Genomic DNA, 15088 nt, shown 5'->3' with positions numbered 1-15088 from the left:
TTATGATGTGCTTACCTTGGTCAAGTAATCAACAAGCAGGGGGGTTTCCATCACCTCTAAATTGGAGAGTAAGAATAAGAGTAGCATCATTTTAAAACCCTGTTATTTGTACTGTTCAAGAATTAAAGTGGGAACCAATACCTGCTCTTTCTACTCTCCTCTTTTTCCGGAGTTCTTTTCTTTCAGTGTCTGATCTTCAAATGTTTAAAATATAAAGTCTCATGAATTAAGTTTGTTCTTAATGACATCCCCAAGACCAGGATTGAAATCCACTTGTTAAGATTGATACATGTAAATAATTTATTAGCAATCTATAAACACTTATTTATTTTAAACTGCTACATTTATGTTCACAGATATGTTGGCAACATTTTACATACAGTACAACTTGATCTAACTTACTTCAAAGGATAGTTACTCAGCAGAAACATGCACCACCATCTTCTTATTGTTAGCATGTCACTCTGTAAAACATAGCACTGATTAGCTATTGCTAACTAAGGATTTCAAAAAAATTAAATAAAATAAAGGCTTACTTCATTGAAATCAAAACGCCCCTCCATTACAATGTAGAGAGCATACTACAATATGAATTAAAGCACATCAGATCAGACATTAAAGAAATGTACAGTATACTAAAATGTTTGTTAATACAACCAACAAAAAACTAAATGCAAAATCTTTCAGATGTAGGGCATTTATTATACTTTCTGGTATGACTTGAGTTACAACGACTTACCATCAACACAAACACTCCATAGTTATTGGAATTTTGTTGTCTGGGAATGTCCTGAGAATTAAATAATAATAAAAATAATAATTCTGATGAAGTTAATACATCAAAAGCTGGTAGGCCTGGTTGCTGGCTGCTTACTGTAATGTCGTCACAGCTGTACTCCCTCCATGGCCCAGGATTTACACGTTCTGCTAGTTGTCTGCGAAGTGTAATAAAAAAAAAGAAAGAAAGTTAAGACAAACTTATATGGGTGCTTGACAAAGCTAGACCTGAAAGTGTAAACCAATTTTGAAAGCTCTGATATTCTTACAGGGCCTAAAGCCAGACAGAACATTGAATACACACACAAAATATCTGAATGAATCCATCAAGCAAGAAAATGGAACCTAAAAGCAACACAAAATGGGGATATGGTTTAAAACAGAACTACCATAACCCCGAACTCATGAACTCTGAACATTTCATTCGTAAGACCTGTAACTGTTCATGAAACGGCAATCACTGAAGCCACGTCCATAGAGTGAATCAAGCCAAAAGATCTCCCTCTTTTTTGGCTTCATGATCTAAAACAGTGTAACTTTGACATAAACTGTCAAGTGCTAACACTTTGCTTTACATTTTCAATGTATGAAAAAACGAAGCAGAATTTTCTGATTATTTGAACATTAAAAATAATTATTTTGAGACCTACACAGATCATCCAATGATTTCCAGTCCAGGAAGGCAGCAGAATGAAGTCATGACTTGCTAGATTTTCCTTAATAAAACAACACAAAATTAGATATAACATTTAGAATTTAAATATTTTAAAAATGGCTTCATACTGCCTCAGTTACAAAACCTTACAATGATACTCACAGGAACATTAGACATTGGGTCAGCACACAAGGGTGGCAACCAAGTCACGGTCACATACGAATTAAAGACATGGACCATTATGTCCTGTTAAGTAAAAGTGCAACAATTGAAAAAGGAACCACATTCCTATTTTTACACACATCATGCATACAAAATATTTGATCAAAGTAATTATTTGCATTACCTGAAGGTCAGCAATATCCTTCAAAACTGAAAGACAGGCATTCAAAATCTGTTAACGTTAAAAGAAATGTATTTAAAATCTGTTAACATTCAGGGACATATTTATTAGACCCCATACTACTGTACCGTACTGTATGGGTTAAATGTTAAAATAGAGTATGTTTGCTGCTTCTCACTGTTGCTTCAACACAACGAAGGTATCCTAAAGCAAGGAAATCCTTCCTTGTGAGGACTGTGTTTCCAACAGAAGCCAAAAACTCCCTTGATGGTCTCGTCTCCATCAAGGCATAGTTTAGCTATAAAAAGGAAAGTGAAGACTACAATATGTATCTCTTTTTTGTTGTTGTCTTAAAACAATAATAGAAACCTAACAGTAATAAAAAAAAAGAAATAACCTGGTTCAGCTGGACTGTACTGGGTGACTGTTTCCAGCATACCTTGTTTGGTTGCACATGTCGCAAAGCAGTAATACCCACCGTGGAACACTTAAGGACTGAGGAGCACATAAAAGTGGGAATAAATTGATTAAAAAGACATCTGGTTTAACATCAAATTACAATTTATTTAAAAAAAAAACATGCTTACATTGGTCGTCTTTTTGTGTTTTGTCTCCTGAGGGTTTCTCATCAATTTGAACAGGTTCTGGAGGTGTGCCTTTAGATGGAATAAAAGTTGATGCATTATATACTTTTATATAAGGATTGAGGAGCACATAAAAGTGGGAATAAATTGATTTAAAAAAAAAAACCATCTGGTTTAACATCAAATTAAAAAGAAAAATTTAAGTACATCCTTACATTGGTCGTCTCTTTGTGTTTTGTCTCCAGAGGGTTTCTCGTCAATTTGAACAGGTTCTGGAGGTGTGCCTTTAGATAGAATAAAAGTTGATGCATTATATATGAAATAATGCTCTAACACAAAACATAGTAATAAGAGAAATCTTACCTACAATAACCTGACCATTATCATTCAATGTCAGCTGATCATTTGGTGACACAATTTTTCTGAGGTTTTCTTTCACACTTTCATTTTGTGATTTGTTGTAGAGGTGGATTATGTTGCGCATTAAGAACACATTTGCTGAAGGTGTGAGCATGTTCATGAAGTAATTATTCTTCCGCATGCAAGCAAAGAGTTGTTCAGCAGTTTGGGTATTTAACCATCCACTTAGTTGTGGGACTAAGTCAACTCTTCTGAGGACATCTTTTGGGTCTTTTGTGTTACACTCGTGAAAGCGGTCGTACAGAACATAATGCTCAGAAGACCCAGTTAAAGGATGGCAGGTGGGATCCTTTTCCACCTGTTTGACTTTTAACCAGGGCAAATTCACTGTGAACTTGCTATCTTTAGCCAGCTGAATATTTTCAGCGCTTGGCTCTGCAAGTCTGCCTTCATGAGGGCTAAAAGGTAAAGTCTCTGGGTCCCGGAGGTTAGTGTGTGTTGCTAGTCCTCTGGCAAAATCATATATCGACACATTAGGTAAGTGCTTCCATGACAAGAGCAAATCAGCAAAGTCTCTTGGAGACTCTGCTCTAATGTTAAATTTAATTGAGTAAACTACTCCACAGGGACAAGTAATTACTGCCCATCCACCTAAAAAAAGAAATAATTAGTATAATGTTCAATTAAGTGTTAGGTAGAACTTCAACTTTTAGAAATATAACTGTTGTTTGAAATGTTTCATGTTGTAAAGGCTTGTATCAAGCATACTGGACCCTTTATTGCTATCCATCTATTGTAATGAATACAACATTAAATCAATGATACATAATAATATTTATAATAATAATAACTTACCAGAAGCACCCCAGATTTGTTGGAACACTTTGTCATATGAGGAGCGGTTTTGCATCTCATCTCTTAACCTTAACACAAGGTCCATCTTAGATCCTTTCGACTCCAAACCACACTCTTTGCAGAGTTTCCATATGGCTTCAACCTACACCATCATTGACATAAATAAAAAGCATCGACTACTACTTTATTAAACAGTATTATCTAGGATCTCACCTTCATCTTGAAGAGCTCATCTCCAAGTCGTTCTTCAGTTATATGAAGATCAAGCATGTCACACGGCTTGGTTTTCTGAATTTTTGCAAATTCAGTGTTCAACACCATTTCAGATTTCCTTGTGTTGACACCAATCCATGGAGCCCAACAATCGTAACTTGGAGGAACTACGAAGGGGTTTTTCCTTCCACCTTGCATTTATAAAGTGTCTCCATATTAACAACCACATTGTGCAGCACACAAGTTAACAAGCAACACTATTAATAACAAAAACAATGAATCCACCATAATAATAATGAAAATAACAACTTACTTTGAAGAAATCCCCGTCCAACCATCTCTTGTGTCACTAGCTCCCAGAAGGACACACTGTTGGTGTCTCCCTTAAAGTCATCAGGGGGAGATTTTATTTCACTGACTGAAAAGACACAAATGGAATTCATGAGAAACACTAGCATAAAGATATAATTTCTAGGTGCTGTACAGTGAAGTAACTTAGAAGTCACACTGAATACTCCTTTTTTGTGGAGGTCCATGATTACCACTTTAGGGTAGTATCCACAGTTGATGCAGGAGTACATGTAATCATGGTTTGTCAGCGCTTCAAAGTGAATGTAAGCATGAAGCACAGTGTCATGGCTGGGAAATTTTGCATTTTCAGTGGCTTCAAGCAGGCTCAGGATTCTGCTAACAGCAGTGTGATTCTACAAGAACAAATCAAACATTTTAAAGGCAAATTCGCCTTTGGCTAAGCCCCGCCCCCCTTAGTTACTGTTGCTACGTCCGACAAACAAACTTCATCTGGGCTCTGGTATCAACATGGCTTATGCTGTGACAGCTCTCCCTGCTGAAATTTTATCAAACTTTTATAAAGCAGCAAATAAAGTGTCCGATAGAAGTAGGCAAAAGGGGCTGCAATATACGTTCGAAGGGTATATTCACGACATACAGGTGAAACGCAAGGAACAACAAGGCATCCAAATAGAGGGCAAAAGCATACCGGTCACAGTCAAAAAATGAACCACCGCATATCCTACTAATCGAGACGGAGGCTGGGACTAACAATATCAAGGAGCAACACTGTTCATGCAAAGCTGGGTAGGTCTATTCACTTCTATAATCGTTATTACAAAGCAAACGGACTACGCGAGTATAACGTATTTATTAGCAGCGTGTGCTAGAGACTTGTCAGGATTTGAATTCGGTTTGGGAAGGGAAAAAAACGGACACCCCCCTCCAACCTCTCTGGGAAACGCGTATCTGTGTTACAAATGCCCCAGGCACAACGTTTAACCATATTTTTGATAAAACTACGACGGTAATAGCCTTCCGAGACCAAAAATATGAGACGCCTGTGTTAAAGTCAATGGAGCGCTGTGAAAAAGTGTCGGACCTCTGTGGGAGCTCGTTCTTGGCTGCGCTGTGATTGGTCAATCTACATTCTAGGGTGTGGCTTAGCCAAAGGCGAATTGGAATCTTAAGGTTAAAGGATTTCAAATGCAATACATTTAATGTTTCTAATTTAAATAATTTATTTCAGCAGCATTATCAGTACTATAATGGGTAACATACCTGAATAGCATTACGAAGAATCATGCATAAATGCAAAGAAATCAGCAGGTGGTCATTAAAATTATGGATCCCATCTGTGAACTCTTGATAACGAAACATCATTCTGCAATTGATGCAGACTTTGTAGTAGGTGGAAATCCCTTAAAAGAGAGGGGTTTGCTTTTCAAACTGCAGTAACTACCAACATTGTTATTTTAAAAAAAATTGATTTTACTTACCTTCCACAACTCCTGTGAAGGTCAAAATCTTCGCTCTGGATGTTATGAGAATCGGCTCGCTTAGCATCTGATTCCCCTTGCATTGTGAGCAGAAAGTCTCCTGTGGAATTAGGCTGCGTGGGAATTCACACCTAGGTTGAAGGCCATTGATCAGTTCCTTTGGAAGGTCTGCAGGAAGTCTTTTTTCTTTTAGTAAATAAAATACCATTTTCTTTAAGCTTGCATCATTTGGTGGGTATTGTTGATCTTGTATATCTTCTGTTTGGTGCTGACAGCTCGGGACAGGATCAGTTCTTTCTGTGGCCCTTACTTTTCTAAAAAGGGACTTCTGAGTTTGAAATAAGTGCCACTTAGCAATTGATTTGTGCACACATGACTGTTTTGTCTTGTTACATGGGCAACTCCATGTGATTTTTTTGGAGTCAAACACAACAATCACTCTTCCAAGCCGGCTATAATAGGATGTTTTAGGTTCATACACTGAAATATATTTCTTGGAAGAGGGTCCAGCAATTGTCACCTCCACTGAGAGTGGCACACCTATAATACTTGCTGCCTTCTGCCTTTCAATACACTTCTTCTTTCTGTCTTCACCAAACCACTTTTGTTGCACCATCTCCATCAGTTCTTCTTCATTTAGAGTGTTAGTGTCATCAGTGCTCCGAGGACAGAAAGCCAAGGATTTTATATGGTTGCATTCAAATGCCTTCAAACCACTTCGAAATGCAAAGTCAGTGTTTGTGTTACACTGGTCTACCTCACACATGATTCTGTGGTTTGCCCCCCATGCCCTCTTCTGCACATGTATTGGCAGTGAAGGACCAAAGAAAGATTTTTGAACAGCAAAAATATCATTCTCACTGTCAATGCACTGGCTAAGGAAGTGTCGTTCATTTGTAATTGTTTGTTTCACATCTGTATGTTTTCTTTGAATGTGGAGGCGTAGGTTCTTCTTGTTAAGTTCAATTCCACAGTGAATACATTTCACTCTGATTCGTTTTGAACTACTTGGGACATGATCTTTAGGAGACACAGACGTGTCTGGTCCACTTGGTAAAGGCTGAGGTTGCAGTTGAAGTAGGGGTGCTGTCTGAGCAGACCCTGAGGGTTGAGGTGCATTACCAATCAGAACCGTTGGTGCTGCAGTTTTTTGCTGAGATTGAATCTTTTGTTTGCAATTTGAAAGGTGAATTTCTAATTGTGCTTTACGTAAAACAGTGGTGGAACAGTATAAGCAATGAAAATGTGAATTATCTCTGCACCTTAGGTTGCACCTGATGATAATGAAATCTGAAAATGTAAGCAAAACCATTGTAAGATGCAAATATAATAACAAAATAATATGTTGTATGGATGTTAAAGCACTACACACACCATCTTCCTGTATAGCTGTCTGCAGATGATGCTCCACATGTTTGACAACACTGTTAAAATCCTTTGGTTTGTAAACCCAGGTCTCACAGAATGGACAGTGATATTTGTCACAACATGAGCTGCATTGATTTATTTGAATGCTTTCACCTTTTTTAAGGACACTAACATGCATCTAGAAAAGAACATCAACAATCAAGTTAAGGTTTGCTTCTATATCTGACATTTACAGGGTTTCTGCCACATGAGGGTCAATTTAAGATTTCCTTTAATACCTTTTTAAGAGTAAAGAAAATTTATTGAATAAATCTAAGGGAACTCACTACATTAATATGCTATCTAAATAATAAAAACAACTAAGGATAATCACAATGAATTTTATTTTAGCAAAATACAATGTTCAATAACTAACAGTACATTTACTACATTCAGGAATGTAATTTTAACAGTATGATCTGATACTGAACAACAATTATTTTGCAATGGATGCAACAATCAACTACATGAATTAATTAATTTAAGTATTTCTGCTCTATTTGAAAACATCTTTCAAGGCTTAATTTGTTTAAAGGCGAATTAGGCTATGACTTCTACATATCATTTTAAGACTCGCTGAAACCCGGTCATTTTGATTATATGACATCATAAAACATATCATAACTTTTTATTTTTAAATCTAAAACATTTATGACGCGCTCTATGGCATCTCTTACAATTAAAAGTCGTTAACACAAAAGCACAATTGTTAAAACAGCATAAATAATGCTTATTGACTTACTGCTATCGACTCCATCGCCGGAATTGATTGTAACGAATTGCGCGTGCGCACTTGCGTATACTTTGCGCGTGCGCAGATGCGTATACTTTGCGCATGCGTGGTAACACATACGTGACGTACATTCGTGACGTACCTACGTGACGTCACTGCGCTACAGTCTGCAGCGAGGGGTATCTCGATCATTCATTTAGTTCGTTATTAAATAAGAGATCTAGCGCTAAAATCTGTTGTTTTTGAAATCAAGCTGAGCGCTCGTGTCCGCTGCTATCAGTTGCATGGACGACGCGCTGTGCGAGTTGCGCAATCTTCACTCGGACGCGCGTTTCAATCTATCACCGTTGCGAAGACTCTCTATTCATTCAGGTGAAATCACAGAATAAAATGCACACAAACTTGTCCCTGCTTGATATAGACTGTAACCACTGATGAACATAGGCTATTCAGTTTTGATGAGAGAAAAAAAAAAACTGTACGAGTGCGCGGATTAGAGATGTTCCTGATTCACCATCGTCTGCCTGGGCCTGGCCATATTTGAAACGTCTCACTCAATCGTTCGTTGTTTATGTCTATATTACAGCCGTTTTAGGCGTGCGCTTTATTTGAAATGCAGCATGCGATGTTGTTTCATAACTTTCAAACGGTAGAGCCTGTTCCCTTATATTTATAGCCTAACATAGCCAAAGATCGGTGTATTTTTGCTTTATACATTTTAGGCTTATTCTCAAATTCAGATTGTGTTAGGGGGGCGGGATTATTAGGCAATTTTAATCGGACAATTTGACCGGAGAGATTTAATTTAGTCGGACATTTCATTTTTTTCCCGGCCAATGTCCGGTAATTACCGGACAACGGAAACCCTGCTCTGGAGGACAGTATCAGTATTAACAATGATCAATTGTGCAGTTCTGTCACCAACACTCAATCATTACAGAATATTATGAACTGAATTATAGAGGACACAAAAAGTGGTCCACATCCTCTCAAGCACTTCTTCCAAAACCATCGTCAAACTATCAGCTTAAATACACATCCAGGAACTGCTACAGGACAAATAAACTTAAAATAAGAAAAACAACGAAGGTTAATCTGAGAGACACACAAGAGTAAAGACTCAAAACTCCAAAACTATAGCAAGGAGAGTCAAAGAGAAGATATTGTTTGATAGAAAACCTTTTAAAATTTTAGAAGAAATAATTAATTTCATTTGGACATTCTCATGCTTAGAATTATAATTTTATATTTCTTATTTGACATGCAATAACTCTGGAAGGAAATACGGTAGTAGGACATTTCTTTTTTTGGTGATGTTCCCTAAACCACTTTCACACAGAGATTCCGTAAAATACACGGATAAAGTGACCTGGGATTTGACCCGGGTTCGTTTGACTTTGTTTCATTCACACATTGATTTTCCAGAATCAGAGAGTGCGTTCACACACAACCATAAACAGTAAAAGAAATGGACACAGCGACCCCCTTGATTTCAACAGAGAAACGTGAAGCCCATTAGAAGCACTCACTTCCTGATGGCTGAGCGACTGCGCAGGCTCAAACTGAGCTTGACGACGTAGATGTGACGTGAGCGACCTGTCTGACTGTTGTAAATCTTCTAGTAGCTGTGCCACATACCGAATTATTTCCAATTCCTCAAAAACGTTGTTAAAATATTTTGTCCTGTTGCTTTTATGGACTCTCTATCTATTAGAGGTGTGAACCTACACTGGTCTCACGGTTCGGTTCGGTTACGATTATCATGTCATCGATTCGGTTCAATTCGATATTGCGATATTGAAGTCGCAGTGACAAAAACAGAGACATTCCAGTTTAAGTTTCATGGGACTAAAGCCTGTTTATGCCATTAAGAAAATGAAATTCTGTCAAATCAATTTTGTTTTAAAGAAATGTGCATTTAAAAGCAGCGCTCATTCATCAGTGTATAATGTTACCCTGCGCATCAACCGTCACCGAGTCCGCTGTTGAAGACGATCATCCATTTATAATCATGCGTAACAACACAATTGTAATTTGACCATCGGGTGCGGAAGGGTTGCCATCTGTCTCGGTTTGTCCCGATTTATCTTTTACTAACCTGTCCCGGGAAATGTATCCACTCTCCCGAAAGGCTACGTAAATGTATGTTCAAACCGTGTAGCGCGCGCACAGCAGAGAGGGAGAGAGCGAGACCTTGCGTGTGTGTGCCTCAAGGAGCGCGTGTAACTTGCATGCGCATGTAATGTACGTATGTAAATGTATGTAAGAAAGAATGTTTAATTCGCACTCGCGTCTCGCCTCCCTCTGCCAGTGTATGCTACCGGCTACCGCGACAAAGCACATGCGAGATGAAATGACGTCAGAAAAGCGTCAGTACATTATAACCGGTTATGGTCTATTACTGAACCGAAACCGAATCGTCCTCGTCTGCATCGCGGTGCATCGTAGAAACGATTAATTTCGACACCCCTACTATCTATGGGCTTCTCCCTTGACTTTATGCCTCTATGTCCCCCCGTTTGCCTCATAGACAGTAAAAGATTGCCTCCGAGCTTCTCCTCCTGTCTATACGGTAATGTCTCTACTGTGCGACAGAGAGTCGCGTGGTTATGACGCAATCGTTAGCCTATTTTTACAAAAACGTCTTCTACGAGGCCATAACGTAAGATACAAAGTAATGGAGCCTTTTATACATTGTCGTGTTTCTTTAGAAATAAATAATGGACAAATTAAGTCTTTTGACGCCACAGATGTAAAGTTATTCGCTGTCAAAGTGACGCCAAAATGAATGGGAGTCAATGGAATGCTAACAGCAGGTGAAGTTCTGCTACAATGGCGGCTCCCGCGAGGCTTCAGTTCCCTTTCGAACGGTCACTTCGTATTGCGTAGCTATACGCAGTGGGGAAACTCCTTTTCCTCGATTTACTGAAGCCTTTATGTAAAGCGCATTTGCAGCTGCACAGCTAGAACATGAGCGTCTGGCTCGCTCATAGGCTGCGCTGCGGCAACTGCACATCCAATGGCGCAGGCGCCTCTGACGTGCAACCAATGAGATCACTCTGCGTCATACACGTCAGAGCCCGCCAAGGGGGCGTGACCTCAGTCTATAATAGCCCCCGAATTCGCCATTATAGCAGATTTTACTCCTTCAGCGACAAACTTCACGTCTCTGACCATTTATTGAGCCTTCGCCGTCGAACAAGCCTTCAGCCTGAGCCAGCTACAGTTCAGCAGACGACACATTTCACCGTGTTTCTCCTGACGCCGTCTCTCCTGTGGCTATCCGGCGATATCCTTTTCATTGCTCTTTGTATATTGTATTATTTGTACGAGCGTTGTTCAAATGCATCGTGTTAAGACCTGCGCCACGTGCGGATGCAAGCTGCACGAGGCGGACGAACACGCTAGCTGCATTCCATGCCTGGGACTTCACCACGCGGAGAATGCACTGTCTGCCGGCGGATGTGCGGCCTGCGAGAGCATGCCTATCTCCGTGCTGCGAACTCGGCTAGCCCTCTCCCGTGACGGCGACGCCGCCTCTCCCGCGCTTCCTTTTCCGGCCCTACTTCAGCCAAGGAAGAAGAAGCGCCGCAGCCAACGGCAGCCGGAGAACATGGATGTTAGTGAACGCACGCCGGCCTCGTCCCCGCGTGCCTCACTCTCTCCAACCCGTTCATCTCCGGTCCTGTTCGAGGGAGATCAGCGCCCCCCCCCCACGTGGCGGGCCTTGTCTCCTTCGGCGGGCCTAGCGAGCACGACGACAGCCTGTCTATCGCTGCGTCTGAGGAAGAATGGCCGGGCTCTTTCGACCCCGTCATGGCTTCCCAGCCAACGCCCAACGCCAAAGCTACCAGGACTAACTCCGACGCGGAAATGCTTCGGATCCTGACGCAGGCCGTAGCGGACCTCGAGCTCGAGTGGGCCGCGCCCGCTGAACCCCCTCGAAGTCGGCTGGATGGCTGGTTTCTGCCAGGCCACCAACAGGCCCCTCGTCACAAGCCAGCGCCATTTTTTCCTGAGGTACACGAGGAGCTTACCAAGGCCTGGCGCACTCCTTATTCTACACGAGGCCCCGCAGTTTTCGAGACGCTCTCCTCCGTGGACGGAGCAGCGGAAAAAGGCTATGAGTCGTTGCCGCCCCTCGAAGAGGCGTTGGCCGCTCATCTCTGCCCGAACACAGCTGCTAGCTGGCGGACTAGAGCTGTGCATCCCAACAAGCCGTGCCGTAGCACTTCAGCCCTCGCCGGACGCGCGTATTCCGCCTCTGGTCAGGCTGCATCGGCCCTGCACACGATGGCCGTGCTGCAGGTTTACCAGGCCAAACTCCTCCGGTCTATGGACGAGGCTGGCCCGGACCCTGAGGCTTTTCGGGACCTTCGGAGCGCCACAGACCTGGCCCTGAGAGCTACTAAGGCCACAGCGCAGGCTATCGGGAGGAATATGGCGAGTTTGGTCGTGCTCGAGCGCCACCTCTGGCTTACCCTCACTGACATTAAGGACGCGGAGAGAACAAAGTTCCTCGACGCCCCAGTATCCAGCACCGGCCTCTTCGGCCCGGCAGTGAAGGGGTTCTCAGAAAGATACACCGAGGCACAGAAAGCGTCCCAGGCCATGCGTCACTTCCTGCCTAAGCGCTCTAGCTCGGCGTCGAGTGCTCACAAGCTAGCCCCGCCGACGCCTCGGCCAACAAAGCCCACGAAGCAGGCCTCTCAGCCCCGCCCTGCGGCTGATGCCCAGCGCCAGCCGAGAGCAACCAAACTGGCAAGCTATCCCCGGTGTGTCGAGTTGGGTCATAAACACTATAAAGCGAGGTTACTCGCTCCAATTCGCTCGCAGACCCCCGAAATTTCAGGCGGTTCTCGAGACTTCGGTGAGAAGCAACGTGGGTCACGTGCTTCGCACCGAAGTACAGAATCTATTAGCAAAAGGGGCGATAGAATTAGTCCCCCCCGCGCTAAAACACATGGGTTTTTACAGCCGCTATTTTCTGATTCCGAAAAAAGACGGCGGTCTCAGACCCATTCTAGATTTGAGACATTTGAACAAAGCTCTCATGAGACGGCCGTTCAAAATGTTAACTATCAAACATATCCTCGCGCAAGTGCGCACGGGGGATTGGTTTGTCACAATGGATCTGAAAGACGCTTACTTTCACATTCAGATAAACCCTCGTCACAGGCCATTCTTGAGATTCGCCTTCGAGGGCCAAGCTTATCAATACACCGTTCTGCCGTTCGGTCTATCGTTAGCACCCCGTACATTCACGAAGTGTGTGGATGCAGCGCTTTCTCCTCTGAGACATCAGGGAGTGCGTGTGTTAAATTATCTCGACGACTGGCTGGTGCTGGCACAGTCGAGAACCGAGCTATTAGCTCACAGGGATTTGATTCTCAGCCATCTAAAATGCCTGGGTTTCACAATCAATGTTTCAAAAAGCAAACTAACCCCCAGCCAGAGTGTGATCTTTCTGGGTACAGTTTTAGACTCGAGAGCGATGACAGCGCGACTCACACCAGAGAGCGCGCTCTCAGTGCGAGCGCTTACAGGCACTTTCAGAGCGCGCGAGCACGCGCCACTGAAGAAATTTCAGAAACTGCTTGGTCTCATGGCAGCAGCATCGCCAGTACTCCGCTTGGGATTACTGCGCATGCGCCCGCTGCAGCATTGGCTGAAACGGCGTGTGCCAACTCACGCATGGCAGTCAGGCAACTTGCGCGTTATGGTAAATCACGGTTGTTTAAGAACCCTGATTCCCTGGCGAGCGCAGAACTGGTACCACGAGGGGGTGACAATGGGAACAATTTCCAGAAGGAAAATGGTTCTTACAGATGCGTCCAACCTGGGTTGGGGAGCGCTGCACGAGGGCATGCCTGCATCCGGCCTCTGGTCGAGCACGGAGCAGAGCTTACATATCAACTGTCTGGAGATGAAAGCAGTTGGATTGGCCCTGAAAGCATTTCTGTCGAACCTCAGGGGTCACCACGTTTTAGTCCGCACAGACAATATATCAGTGGTGGCCTACATAAATCGCCAGGGGGGCATCAGGTCAGGAAACCTGCATGCGATGGCGAGAGACCTCCTCTTATGGGCACAAACCAACCTGAGCTCTCTGAGAGCAGCGCATATACCGGGCATCCAGAATGTGGGCGCGGATATGCTTTCACGGGGCAACACTCCCCTCGGCGAGTGGTCCCTGAACCCACAGACGGTCAGTCTGATATGGAAGGTGTTCGGCGAGGCCGAAGTCGACCTGTTCGCCTCGAGAATCAACACCCACTGCAAATTGTTCTTCTCGAAGGACAGGGACGCGCTGGCCCATGTCTGGCCCAACCGTCCCCTTTATGCCTTTCCCCCCGTCTCGATGATTCCACAAGTCATCAAACGGGTCAGAGAGAGCGGGTGCCCAGTCCTTCTGGTGGCCCCTCTCTGGAAATTTATGGGCCCCCCATGTGTGGCCCCTCAACGGGTACCCAAAGACCTTCCTGAGAAGGTCTTAAGCATTATATCTGAAGCCAGGGCCCCGTCGACTCGGCGCCTTTACGCTTCGAAATGGTCGGGTTTTTCCAGCTGGTGCTCGAAAAATCAGGCTGACCCAGAGTCATGTGAGATATCTGTAGTTCTCTCATTCTTACAGGAGCTGCTGGATGCGGGTCGCTCCCCATCCACGCTCAAAGTGTATGTGGCAGCCATAGCAGCACATCATGTTCTGGTGGCTGGCCAGTCACTAGGAAGAAACGACCTGGTCGTCAGATTCCTTAAAGGTGCTAGGAGAATGAACCCCTCCAGACCTCCATCTGTGCCATCTTGGGACCTCTCCACGGTCCTGGGGGCTCTGAAAGGTCCACCTTTCGAACCGCTCCAATCGGTTGATCTAAAACCCCTCTCGCTGAAGACCGCTCTCCTTATGGCTTTGGCATCTATCAAGCGAGTGGGAGATCTGCAGGCACTCTCTGTGAGCCCTGCATGTTTGGAGTGGGGTCCAGATGACTCCAGAGTCGTCCTCAAGCCCAGACATGGTTACGTTCCTAAAGTGCTCTCAACACCGTTCAGAGCACAGGTGGTGACGTTATCAGCCCTCCCTCCTTCTGCAGAGGATGGAGAGGTTAATCTTCTCTGCCCTGTCAGAGCGCTGAGAATCTATCTGGAGCGTTCTGCGTCTTTTAGACAATCAGAACAGCTTTTTGTCTGCTTTGGTGGTAGATCCAAGGGGGATCCAGTCACTAAGCAAAGACTGTCTAGATGGATAGTGGATGCTATTTCTATGGCTTATACCGCAGCGGGTCAAGTTTGCCCTATAGGCGTCAAGGCCCATTCAACCAGAGGTATGGCCTCGTCATGGGCTTGGTCATCTGGCATTCCCATTAGTGATAT

The 15088-nt window shown here is 43.5% G+C and overlaps 2 protein-coding genes across 2 annotated transcripts in view; both read right to left on the bottom strand.

Annotated features, from left to right (window-relative positions):
• The window catches only part of LOC143730774 (uncharacterized), a 251597-nt gene that overhangs the window by 25006 nt on the left and 211503 nt on the right, over positions 1 to 15088 (bottom strand). The window lies entirely within an intron of this gene.
• Positions 1961 to 7194, bottom strand: LOC143730820 (uncharacterized). Its single transcript, XM_077221370.1, has 11 exons — positions 7179 to 7194; positions 5578 to 6678; positions 5360 to 5499; positions 4283 to 4491; positions 4101 to 4201; positions 3788 to 3978; positions 3575 to 3716; positions 2723 to 3370; positions 2575 to 2643; positions 2363 to 2431; positions 1961 to 2073 (listed from the first exon to the last, which is right to left on the bottom strand). Exons 1-11 carry the CDS (start codon positions 7192 to 7194, stop codon positions 1961 to 1963), a joined length of 2799 nt encoding a protein of 932 aa, XP_077077485.1.

The sequence above is a fragment of the Siphateles boraxobius genome, unplaced genomic scaffold (assembly GCF_051911475.1).
Source record: "Siphateles boraxobius isolate OS27281-9 unplaced genomic scaffold, OSU_SipBor_1 81, whole genome shotgun sequence".
Taxonomy (NCBI): Eukaryota; Metazoa; Chordata; class Actinopteri; order Cypriniformes; family Leuciscidae; genus Siphateles; species Siphateles boraxobius.
Note: the sequence above shows the minus strand (reverse complement) of the source record. Positions and strands in the feature narration are given on the sequence as shown.

Excerpts from the sequence above, each read along its gene's own strand:
- LOC143730820 (XM_077221370.1), bottom strand. Across the intron at positions 5,500-5,577 it reads CTTCACAGGAGTTGTGGAAG|GGATTTCCACCTACTACAAA; the intron begins GTAAGTAAAATC and ends CTCTCTTTTAAG. Across the intron at positions 3,717-3,787 it reads ATGAGCTCTTCAAGATGAAG|GTTGAAGCCATATGGAAACT; the intron begins GTGAGATCCTAG and ends ATGATGGTGTAG.